This window comes from Rhipicephalus sanguineus, chromosome 1, assembly GCF_013339695.2.
Source record: "Rhipicephalus sanguineus isolate Rsan-2018 chromosome 1, BIME_Rsan_1.4, whole genome shotgun sequence".
Taxonomy (NCBI): Eukaryota; Metazoa; Arthropoda; class Arachnida; order Ixodida; family Ixodidae; genus Rhipicephalus; species Rhipicephalus sanguineus.
Window position 1 is genome coordinate 233,163,636 of NC_051176.1, and position 12,485 is coordinate 233,176,120.

General features: G+C 42.7%; 1 protein-coding gene across 5 annotated transcripts in view; it reads right to left on the bottom strand.

Moving 5' to 3' along the window:
* LOC119374584 (F-actin-uncapping protein LRRC16A) overlaps positions 1-12,485 on the bottom strand; it is a 127,994-nt gene that overhangs the window by 32,107 nt on the left and 83,402 nt on the right. For 3 of the 5 annotated variants that reach the window (XM_037644750.2, XM_037644773.2, XM_037644756.2), the window contains 2 exons: positions 8,169-8,297; positions 114-134 (listed from right to left, as the gene is read on the bottom strand). In XM_037644750.2, coding sequence (XP_037500678.1) covers positions 114-134; positions 8,169-8,297 — 150 coding nt within the window. The remainder of the gene's footprint in view (positions 1-113; positions 135-8,168; positions 8,298-12,485) is intronic. The other 2 variants (XM_037644777.2, XM_037644766.2) reach the window with 1 other exon arrangement.

The following is a 12,485-nucleotide window of genomic DNA, read 5'->3' on the forward strand; positions in this document are numbered from 1 at the left end:
CTGTGGTGAGCACAGCATAGAACAAAAGTATTTTCTATATGAATGCCAGTGCGGAGTTGATAAAAAAAGTCGTGTTAATACCACACATGTACAGTACGCTATGCCATACTTACTAGATTCAACCAAGCCAACTGCTGCAGTGTGAAGTGGAGAGGAGATAAATAATTGAAATGTAAGACAGCATAACAAATGTTCAGACATAGACAAAAACAATTAGCATCATAACAGTACGGTGCAAATGATGACATTAACACAGCTGTAAACGTAGTCATTAATAATCAGGCTGTCCAGTCCCATTCATCATACCACAGAAAAGAAAGAAAACATCCCCAGATACTCACTTAATGCAGTCAGTAAAAAGCTAAAAAAATTTAAAAAATGACAAGCAGAAGACATTTAGTCAACTAGCATAAAACACCATTTAGTTCTGTTTTTGCTCAGTTGATAATTGGGTGGAATATATATGCTGTTAAGTAAATAACTTATAGAGAAGTTTTGCTTGCATAGATACTGCTTCAAGTTTTAATTGCTCTTGCTGGGAATTTATCCTTTTCTTCAGCAAGTGAAGAACAGCTATCAACTTCAGGGGGAGTGAACTCAGTGATAATGCTAAACAAGGGCCGAAATGCTTTCTCTCGCCAACTGAGATCATTAGCAAAATACTAGACTTATCAGTGACATCCACTGCCTGAGTGAACAAGATTACTTGCAAGGTAAGTGAAAGGTCGCTGTGTTTAGTACCATCCCCTCTATGGCCACTTATGCTCATAACTTCCCACATGGTGACAACCAGGCTATCAAATTGGGCACTGACTGCGTAGCACAGAATATGGAACTATGCTGCTGTGTAGATACAATGCACTATGGTGCCTGTATGCATGCCTGCACATTGGTTCGATTATCCAGCTGCTCTCTCTCCTATTCCCTTACTCTCTTCCCTGTGGCACTGAGCTGTGCTCCCCCGATGAGCTGCAGAAAATAGTGCCCCATTTTTTTTTAACAAACAATAGACCCACCTCCTCTATGCCACCCTAAGGAGAAACAGTTCATTTCATCATCCCCGTACTCTATGTCCACTGCAGGATGCAGAACCCTCCTAACGATCTCCAACTCGCCCTGTCTTGCACAAGCTGTTCCAATTTTATAACTGCAAATTTCTTAATTTCATCCCTCCCCATAGCCATCTACTTATCTACTTTTCTTTGGTTCTGTATTTGGCTGTTTCCCATCCGTTGGTCTCCATTCTGTTGCTTTAACTGTCCACCGGTTGTCTGTGCTATGCATTGCATGGTCTGCCTAGATCATTTTTTTTCTTAAGTACACTAGAATATCGGCTATTCCAGTTTGTTTATTGACCCACTCTGATGTCTTCTTGTCCCGTAATGTTATGCCTATCATCGCCCGTTCCATCACACACTGCTAAGACCTTAACTTTCTCTTGAGTTTCTTTATTATCCCAAATGTTCCTTCCCAATTTGTCAGTACTGGTAAAATGCAACATTGTACAGCTTTTGCTTAGGGAGCAGAGGTAAGTTGACGGTCATGATTCGGGAATGCCTGCCGATCCTTATTCTTTGGTGAATTTCTTTTACATGGGTAGGTTGCTTTATTATTACTCATTCTATACACATACTCTTGCAGATTCTAGGGTCTCATTATCAGTCATGAACTCCTGTTCTTTTGACAGGCTACTGAACAGAAGCTTTTGTCGTTTGCATATCTACCTTCAACTAGCCGCCACAGTGGTCTAGTGGTCATGGTGCTTGAATGCTGACCTGAAGGTCGCGGGATCGAATCCCAGCCGCAGCGGCAGCATTTTCGACTCCGTCGAAAATGCTTCAGGCTCGTGTACTTACATTTAAGTGCACGTTAAAGAACCCCAGGCGGTCGAAATTTCCGGAGCCCTCCACTACGGCGTCCCTCATAATGATATCAAGGTTTTGGAATGTTAAACCCCGGCAATTATTATTATTTACCTTCAGCCTACTTGAACACTTTTCTCGTTGAGGACTACAAATCATACGTTTAAATTTGTCACTATTCTTGATAAAGAACATGATGCCAGTTGCAAACTGCAAGCTGCTGAGATATTCCCCATTAATCTTTATTTGTATTTCTTCCCAATCCACTAATATGAATACTTCGTTTAAGCATGCAGTGAGCAACACTGAAAAGATTGTGTTCCCTTGCCTGACCTCTTTCTTGATCATAATCTTTTTGCTTTTCTTGCGGAGAAGCAAGGTAGTCTTCAGTGTTAGTAACGTGACGAAAGGGGCTAGTTGGTTCATGGTGGCTTGGCGATGCGCTTATGGTAGGGTAACACTACAAAGAACACACTGTGTCGTGTACTACACAGCTTTGCTGGTCATCCACTTTCACAGAGTGGAATGGCCCATGAATTTTCTTTTTTTTCTAACAGCATACTGGTGCCAGACATTCAAATTAAGAAAAATGCTTGGTATTGTAATACATAAAGGAGCAAGGCGATTATTTCAAGCTAAATTTCCATTTCTGCCCACCAGTTTTACACTGAAATTCTGATAAGACACCAAGCACACACAATGGCACATTTTCCCCCTCTCCGTTATATACTCAGCTGGGCATTTTAGCGCAGCTCTGATGTATAAAAATTTCTGTGTACTGCTGATCGGTAGAGACCATGTGATGCTGGAAGCAGCAAACCTGCTACTCCGGTCACATGTAGCTAGATGGTTCCTTTGCATGCAGCAGGCATTCTAACAAGGATTCAAACCATGATTTGTCAAAAAATGGTAATTTTGTTAATTTACAAAAGTGTGATTCACTCAAGGATGCGGCTAGAGTGAAGAACTTTGACATACGTGCCTCTTATCAGTATCGTCAGCACCTCTGTTACCATATCCACAGTAAAAATAGTCCTTCATGGTACATTATCAACCCAATCAGCTTTCCAGCACAGGTTATTTCATGTGTATCAGGCCTGATCGGCATAAAGATGTTGATGTGCATAATTCTTTTTCACTTTCATCTCAAAATTAAACATTTAAAAAATTTGTGGTGAGGCCTCTACTAGAGGGCATTTAACGGAAAAAAAGAAAGAAAGAGGGAAAGCAACCTTCATAGAACATGGACCTTTCAGAAATCTAAACTGAATGTCCTGAGCCTCAAACACAATTTGTGTGCTGTTACCAAAAAAGCTTAAAAAATGTTTTAATCTCCTTGCATGTGATGGTTTTTTCTCGTAGGTCCTTGCAGTTTTCTTATTTTAAGTGTAATTGGGCTCCCTACTGTGAAGCAAATGCACATTAAAAAAATAGACACACTGCATGATTTAAGTGATTATTAACAGTTGTCACGTGACAGGTAATTTAAGAGAACTATGGTGTTTTCCGATGCTGAGCGAGTAAGAAAGCAGAGGGAATTTGGTCTTGTGGACCTGGTGGTAGCAAAGTACAGGACAGGGCTAGTTGGTGCTCCATCTTGTTTCACAGCATGAAATCACACAAAGGATAAAAGCGAGGGACAAGAGCTGGCACTTGTAACATGGCATGCTTATCTCAATGAAGATATGCAATTCGCAAGTCATCAATGAAGTATGCACATAAGTGCACTAATACGGCCGTAAACTATCGCACATGAATGAAATGGAACCCAGGTTATAAGATGTGATTCTAGGTGACTGCAACAACTCCTCGTATTCTGAGTATGGACTTAAAGGGGCCCTGGAACACCTTTCCAAGTACTCACAGAGTGACCTCACTATCAGATTTTACTGTCTCACAAATCTCCTGCTACAAAAATATTTTATATAAGAAAAATTACAGGTAGTTATCACATATTCTGAGAACTTTTCCTCTTTTGTCGTGAAAAGCACACTGGAAGCTACACAGAAGGGGATGGCAAAGGGGAAAGTCGTGTCAACACTTGTAATGGACCTGAGCCTTTTCCTTTTCTTTCTTTGAAAGTGTTGGATGCTACTTCCGGTTCAGATAAGTTCGGCGCCAGCATGTGGCAGCACCCTGTGGTGACAGTGGTACCTACATGACTATAGTGAACTATTATGACACTACGTGCATGATGCAGTAGAAGCTATGTGCAGCTGTCATGCTTAAGTCTGGCCGAGCTATGAGAGTACCTGGTGAGCACCAGCTTTTTTTCTGCGTCAGCTTGACCGACAAATAGTAGCCAAATTCAGAGTGCACACATTGAAGTGCTTTCAATTTGCTAAATACCAAGCAATGTCTGCCTAAGTGTCTAGCTCACTAGGCACACAGAAGAGAGCTAGCATGCACTGGCAAGCATGCCGGTGGTTTTGGAGATGCCGGTAGTTTTGGTAAGTACTGTTGTAGCAGGCTCAGTATGAAACAAGCGACCGACTGAGGTATGTAGTGTTTGAAAGAGCACTTGTGTAGTACAATTGATGACTGCGACAACTCTCCACAGCGGATCACTTGACGTGACTTGGAGCGAGAGAGATGCAGGGGCAAAGAGCAGCAGATGCGGCTGTAGTTTCTGAGCAGGCCGAGAGCCAAAAACATTCTCCTATTTCTCTGGCTTACGCCTTCACTTACATTGTGCTTGCGCTCCAGTGGCTCAAGGTCATTGGGACACGATGAATGACTTTGGGAGACATGGAGTAGTTGAGCTTTCGTGCTAAAATAACCGTCAGGACTATTTCCTAAACATGTCCTGTAGTTAATTTTTCTGTATGATAATTTGTAATTAGTGCATTTTCAAAATTATCTTCCATGTGCTGCAGCCTAGTGACATGCAATTTCATTAGTTTATTTTAAAAGAGTAATGAAAGCTATTGTCACCTCTCGTTTTGCAACATATTAAGTATGCATGCATGGCCAAGGAATACAAAGGTTTAGGCCGGAAAGATGAAATTAAGAAATTTGGAGGCACAAAATAGAATCCGCTGGCACAGGACAGGGTGGGTTTGGGATCATTGGCAGAGGCTTTCATCCTGCAGTGGACATAGGATAGCTTGCTGCTGCTGCTGATGATTTAAAGACAGTTTTTTGCCATATTCATATTCAATTCGAAGTAGAAAATTTCAATATTAGCACACCCCTAATGTTTATTATTTATTTAACTCGAAACAAACAACAGAACAGGAGTATCATTGAGGATGTTTTTGTGATCATGATACAAACCAATACTTGTGTTCGTCCCACCCGCTGTGTAGTCAGTAAACCCTGCTGTGTAGTTTGCCAAGTGGAAAGCAAGCAATTTTTCACCGCATCAGGGAACTAAACTAAACTAAACACAGCAAACTAAACTAAAAATCAGTAGTGTTTTCTGGCTATGTTAAAAAAAAATTGCAGGGCCTCTTTAACAAAAAACCGAGGCTATTAACCTAGTTGCCAATTCCCCCTAAATCTGGCCTAAACATGAAGACTTGGCGATGACACTTCATGTTTGGGATATCTTAGGTGCAATTCAAGCCATTTTTACGGTTTTGGTGCATTTTAGCACAGAAGGTCTCAAACATAGCACTTTGGTTCAACTGGCGCAGCAATACCATCAAGTCTATTACCACCAATACCACCAAGTCTATTACCAAGTCTAGTGTTGATCTGAGAGCGACTAAGAGACTAAGAGACCTAACACAAAAGGCTAAACAGGGGAAAGCCTGATTAGGAGAATTGTTCATAAGGCCAGACAAATCACGTTCGGGCCCTTTGGGATGTGCTCGCCCATGCTATTTGTGCTCACCCATCATCACAGCTTTATTCAGTCTGGCTGAATTCGAACCGTTGCCACCCAGCAAAAAGCTACCATAAACTTATAGAGACAAATTTAATCTCTTTTTTTCCCCCACTCTTCATACATTGGAAGCATGAAATTGCATTTTTACAATTTCTGGATGTGCTTGTCTATTTTTATCGTTTTTTCTTCTCCATATACATAGAATCTAACGTGCACTGCCACCAAATGGCTCGGATTGTTCTTCCCATCAAGGCTCAACCTCAGCTGCATAAACAAACAAACTCGCACAGAACAGCCCTGCATCACACAGGGTTACACACGCAGCATTAAAGAGATAATCCTCACTGCACAAGCACAATTCAGACCTACAGCTGATTCAGGTGAGAAACCGAAATGAATAGCTGATTTTCTAGACCACTAAGGGAAGAAATTTTTCCTAACATAATCTAAACTATTAAAAGCGCATAAAATTACTTGTGAAACACAGCCGCTCTGGAAGGTTAGTTCACATATAAACAGCACAAATATTTGTCAGTACTACATTACAACAAGTACAACAAGAACAAGAATGAAGCAATAAAGGATTACTGATTAGCTAGAGCATAAGAAAATATAAAATTGAGCCCACACTCTTACTGTTTAACTAGATGCTTATAAGAGTAAATGGAAAAATTGCAAAAATGTTGCATATTACCTTAATGGTGTATATAACGTTTGCCTACGTGAGGCTTGTTTTGAAGCCCCAATTTATAACCAGATCTGCCTTTCAGCACAATACTGTTTTAAAGCTCTCAATACTGAGAGTGATGGTAAGTTGCACTTTCTTAATCACAGAACCATGAATGCTAGAAGATCTCTGACACAGAGTCTGTAGTAGCACTTGTTCTGTGTAGAGAGCCTCAGAATCGTCTTATTGAAACTGCACACTGCATGTGATGTCCGTGCTATAATTAACAGCAAGAACATATCAGAATTGTTCTCGTCAAGGCTAAAGGGCCCCTAAATCTCCCCCAACATTTCTTTACATATTTCGGGTAAACATGTGCATTGAGTTCAGAATGCAGTCACGATCACCTATGCCAAATGCAGCAGTGCTACGTGCCATAAAAGCTCCATAAATCAAAGAGCAATCTTGTGCTCTCCAGGCCTTTCCGGTGCCCCCATCGCTCTTTGTGACATTAGCTGGTACATCTGGGGGCATCATCTGGGGCAGACATTGATTGGTTCAACAAGAACCTATGACTTCTGGTTAGTCTACTAGCAAGTCTCCATGACTCTGTGCATTGGTCGCACACTTGCTACCGGCAAGCGTGCCTGTACCTACTTTACCTAGTGGCAAAATAGGTACAGGCATACTTCCAGCCAGGTGCTCGGCAGAACAATGTTCCTAGTCACTTGGGAGGGCACCCACACTGTGCGAAATTGCTGGCATGGGACTGCCAGACCTAAAAATTAGGTCAACCTGCGTCTGCCCCTCTTGCATGGGAGACATTCTATCACATCGAAGGCTAGTGTGCTGCCAAAGCATGTTTGAAGCACGAGCCGGGAAGGCAAGACAGCAACATTGGGCAAACCAAAAGCGCAGAGCCGTTGTAACCGGAAGTGCAGTGTTTGGAAAAGAGGAAAAAAAAAAGCACAAATGCGATGCTGGTAGTAATGTAGGGTCCACATGAATTTGAGGGAAATAGCTGATAGGAGGAGAGACCTGCCAGGGTGCGAGTGGAAAAGGAAAGCAAGAAACTAGTGGTGGCTGCGTTGTCAATCATTACACACCATTACAAAATCATTAAAAAAAATTCTTGTGGTTTCATATTTATTGTAGACTCCTATACAACTGCCACTACATAACGAATCATTGATCTCGAGATGGTTTAGGGGCCCTTTACGCCGGTAGCCACAAAGCTGCTGACATACATCCCATACATACAGTTTAAATAAGCGTTGCACCTACTAAACTGCAGTAAGCTGGCTGTTTAGCACTCAAGTGAAAGCAACTTGGCACACGCTTCATACCAGAAACATAACAAGTAAACAGATAGTTATCGCAGCACAAATGATGACAAGCAGGTCTAAAAGCAGTGTATTATGTGAAGTGAAAAATTAAGGGGCAGAGGACACCAAGAGTATGTGAATGAAAGAGTCATAAACACCGGTAAGCTTGTGAGTGATTTTCATTTGTTATTTAGAAAACGGAGGAAGACATGGCAAGCGGGAAAGAAAGAGAGAAGAAGAAATAAAGCACCTGTGGTCAAGAAGCTCCGCCACCAAAGCGGCCAGACCTGGGCAAATCCCTTTGGTCCACCTTTAAAGACAAGCCACCAAAGGCGCATCCATCAAGGGCCTCATGCTGAATGCACCCAAAGTAGGCCACCATAACAAAGCACAAAGAGGGGCGGGCATCTCATTGCTCACACTCTGCCTCAAAGAAAACTTTTTAAAAATGTACTCAGTGGTGGGTCTACATGTCAACTTACCAGTGGTGAGTCTGAGCTTTCACTAACACTATCTTGATCACAGTGTGTGTCCCCACTGTGACTGTCTGGCCGTAAACCACTTCGAAGGACATCTGGTGTTGAGCTGCGCTGACGATTGAGTTTGTCCACCTGCAGTTCAACAATGTGAGTTCCCAGCTGTTATTCCAGAGTGCTTGCTCACTCACACAACAGTTTCAGAAAGGCAATGAAGGAAAAAAAGAGACCGCTGAACAGCTTAACAAAATGTGTTGCTGGGTTAGTTGGTTTATTCAGCAAGGCATAAAACAGCACAAACGTTTTACCTGATAGTTACGGTTTTCAGTCTGTCACGTCACGTGAAAAGATTGCACTGTTTTATACCTTGCGACGCAGCCTACCTCAGCTGTGTGCCCACGTAACACTTGTTGCATTAAGCAAGAGTACAGATTTTGTTTTATGCCGTGAAAAACAAAAAGGAGAATTAACATGAGAAAAAGCATAAATAATGTTTACAGAAAACCAGTTTGATAACATCTGTTTCAGCATAAACTGCAGCACATGTGGCCTATACCATCAGTGAAATAGCCAATCAGCTGTATATCATCATTGTTGAACAGATCACGAAAGTACTGAAACTTAGCTAGACCATGCAAGAAAATAATACATTTGACTAGCCTTTCCACGGATGCAAGTTTATGGCTAAGGAGGTATCTGAAGTAGAAGCAATTCCTTTTCTGGCAATATTATGTCACATAGATATCCCGTGTACTATATTGCTTTTATAGAAAAAATATGTCAGGTCAGTTCTGGGCAAGCACACAAGATGGAAGATTCATGAAAAGGAAGGATCCATTCAGAAGACTCATGTGCAAAAAGAAACAAAGAGTGGTCTTCCTGCCACTCAACCCTTTCCAATAATAAGTGATGAAGTTTCACATGCCAAAAGCATGATATGATTATGAGACATGCCATCGTGGGAATCTGGATTAGTTCCAACAAGCTAGGGTTTTTTAACGTATACCTAAACACGGGTGCACGGGTGTTCTTGAATTTTACCTCCATAAAAATGTGGCTCCCGCAGCTAAGAATAAAACCCCTGTCGTCGAGCTAAGCACACAACCATTTCTCTGCAACAGCATCACGATGCCCTGTAGCCCACGTGCTGTGATCAAAGTCCTTTTTCTGGCTATTTATGATCCAGCCCTACTGCAAAAACATGGGTGATTCCTCCGTCATAAGAATCGGTATAACATGAAAGTGAAATGTGTCTTCACAGAAATAGTGCTTATTGTGTAGTGATATATGAGAGCTTGTACAATGTCTATCGGTGTTTGGCAGCTATAGCACCGTTTGACGTGGATGCACGCACATTGATGCCTAGTGGCATATCTCCAAGCGACGACTGACGCCCATGATCATCATTTAACCGCTGTGGTAGCTGAAGTTTTCAACATATGCCTGGATGCAGCGTATGTTCACGGGGTCGTGATGTGGACGAAGGCAGTAGTCAGCTTGTTCAAGACTAAACTTTTTATTTGGGTGAACCTGTGCCCGGTAAACGAGAAGTCAAACTATACAAGCGTTACACGCTTACACTGATGCCGGCGAACAGAGCATCGGCCGTCGATAATCTGATCTGCGGTAAGGCACGTCGGCATTTATATATGTGACATCGAACATCCCAGCCTTATTGCTGGTGGCCACATTAGTTCCAGAATAGACTCAGCTGTCCGCGTTTCCGTGCTCAAGCCTAACAGATGATCCTAAAATAATCTAAAACGTTCCCAGACATTATGACGTGGTTTGCGCAAGGCAGTAGTAACACGTGTAAGGGGGCGGTTACATAAAACAGAAAGAAAGGAGCGCGTGCTGCAGTATCGTGAATCCCGTGCAAAGATGACATCAACAAGCACATAATCAACAATGGTACTCGACATGCACTTCTTCAAAGTGTTGTCAATTAAGGAGAGAAACGGCATGGTGTGCGCTCCCGAGTAATAGGGTAACCTACACCTGTGCACATGCATATACTACCACACTGCGCTTCAGCAACACGGGAGAGGCTCGTAGGTTAAGCCGCGAACGCGTGCAGGCGTTCCATGTCCTGCTGGCCTCTGCCTCACTCCACCAAGGCACAACATTCGCCAGTCGACATCGCTGCCTTTCTGCAGCGCTTACTGCAGCAGTTTTATTATTCAGTGCTATTGCACTCGAAGCAGTCGGCGGCGAAACACCATTGGTGCATGTAGAAGCTGCACTACTCTGCCAATGAGCAGTCACACGCTAACACGAAGCGAAAGGGAAAGAACATAACTGCGTCTAGGGCAACTCCCTGATGCTAGCACAGCCAGTGTTTTCCCTGGCATCTAGACGCTTTAACCATGGTCTTCGAGACTGCGCGCCGGCGCGCAATCTCAGAGGCCATGCTTTAACTGTGTTGTCGCCGAATCGTTCTCCATCGGCGCTAGTAAGTGTCATACCGCATTACTTCACTTTCCCACTCACAGACGGCAGCACCACCCCGCTCCAAATAGCCCCAGCAATAGAGAGCACCGTGCGAGAGAGAATACGTGAGAGATACAAGGCGTGTTTGTGGAGTGGCGTGCATTTGCCTCGGTAGCTTTGTCAACAGAGCGCTGGGCACTTATCGTCGTGGCCAAGGAGACGTAGGTAGATGTAGGTTTAGAGGGGAAGCTTTTTCTTACAGCTTTTCTTTCTCATCCATTAGTCTCCATTTTATCAACGTCATATTTGTGATGGAAATACGCCACTAAAGTCTTGGTGGACCCCGACATAATTCGTGTTAAAAATTGGGTTATTTGTTTGCCCTTCTGCAATTCATTTCATATGGACATTCTCTGAAAGCGAACACCCATGCATTTTGCACGAGGACAAGCTTCATGCCTTATGGAAGGGCCATCAGCAGTTTCTTGCACATTTTTTTCAAATGTTCTGTATTGAAAAGTAGAGTATGGCACACAGACAGTACCATACTTTATTGTTACCTGGCGCACAACCATCACATACTCTTAGACAAGTTTCTGTGGCAATGCTCTTGAAGCTATGGTGGCAGAGCTGCTGCTCTTGCATCAGAATGTTAAGTAGTTTGCAAGAGTTTTATACAGTGTAAAATTCCTGTTTCTATACCTACAATGCCAAAGTGACTGAAAAGTCAATTTCAAACAAAAACAGTGTAATAGTTTTGCTTTTTTTGGATTGTATATAAAATGATATTACATAATCACATGATCTCACTTGTCTTGAGACAATCTTTTTTTTTTTAACACTTGAATGTGCCTTTTTTTACACAATGTTTTGATCGAAAGAAGGCCAGTTAGGCTTAGAGACATGCAAAAATGCTACGTTCCTTAACATTTGAGACCCTTTATCCCAAGGAATTAGTGATCAAGACAAGTTGGCACCATTCCCTTGTACCAAGAGTTGTGCATCCCGAGAAAGACTGCACATTCATAATTGGGTGTGAGAGATGAGTGCTGCCGCATTCACCAAGATCGCTGCTTTTGAATGCGCTTAAAGGGACACTAAAGGCAAATATTAAGTCGACGTTGATTGTTGAAATTACGATCCAGAAACCTCATACATAGTGCTACTTTTGTGCCAAGGAAGTGCTTATTTTGAAATAAAATCAGGTTTTAGAGGTCTGCATCGCATTAGTGCACTTCAAATCACCCACCTGAAAGCGGTGTTTCTCACGTCACTGCTGCTGTGCCCAACGTTGCCCGCGTTTACTGCCCGGTGGCGTGCACTGGCGGCGTGCGCCATTCGGGCATCCGGCAAGATCACTTGCATGCGGCATTTTGTCAAACTTTCTGTCAGAGCGACTTTCACGAGCGTGTGAAACACACGCCGCAGTACGTGATACCGAAACTACCACTGAGACGCGACCACGTGAGTGAAGCAGGGTGCCGGGTGAAGCGCAGTTCGGGGAAAACGGAACCTTTGAACCATGTGCGCTGTTCCCCATGCCAACACCAAAGAGGTTCTTTTTTCCATGATTCAAACAGAAACAAACAAGCAGCATTTTATTACGTCTCTTGATGCACGGAAGGTTCTTTTTTTATTGCAGTTAGTTTGATTACGAGTGATTAATTGTAGTCGAATTCTCTCACGTCATTGGGATCATTTCCAAAATGTGCCGCTTGTGGCGCTCATCGTGTGATACCTTTAGCTTAATTTCTCGGTAAGTAGGGCACTGCTGAGCTTTCACTCTGACAAAAATTGTTATTTGCCTTTAGTGTCCCTGCGCTTAAATTCAACGTCTTTGGGTTTAACAGGTCCATAAACAACCAAATTTTAGATAAAATGGAGCACATTAAG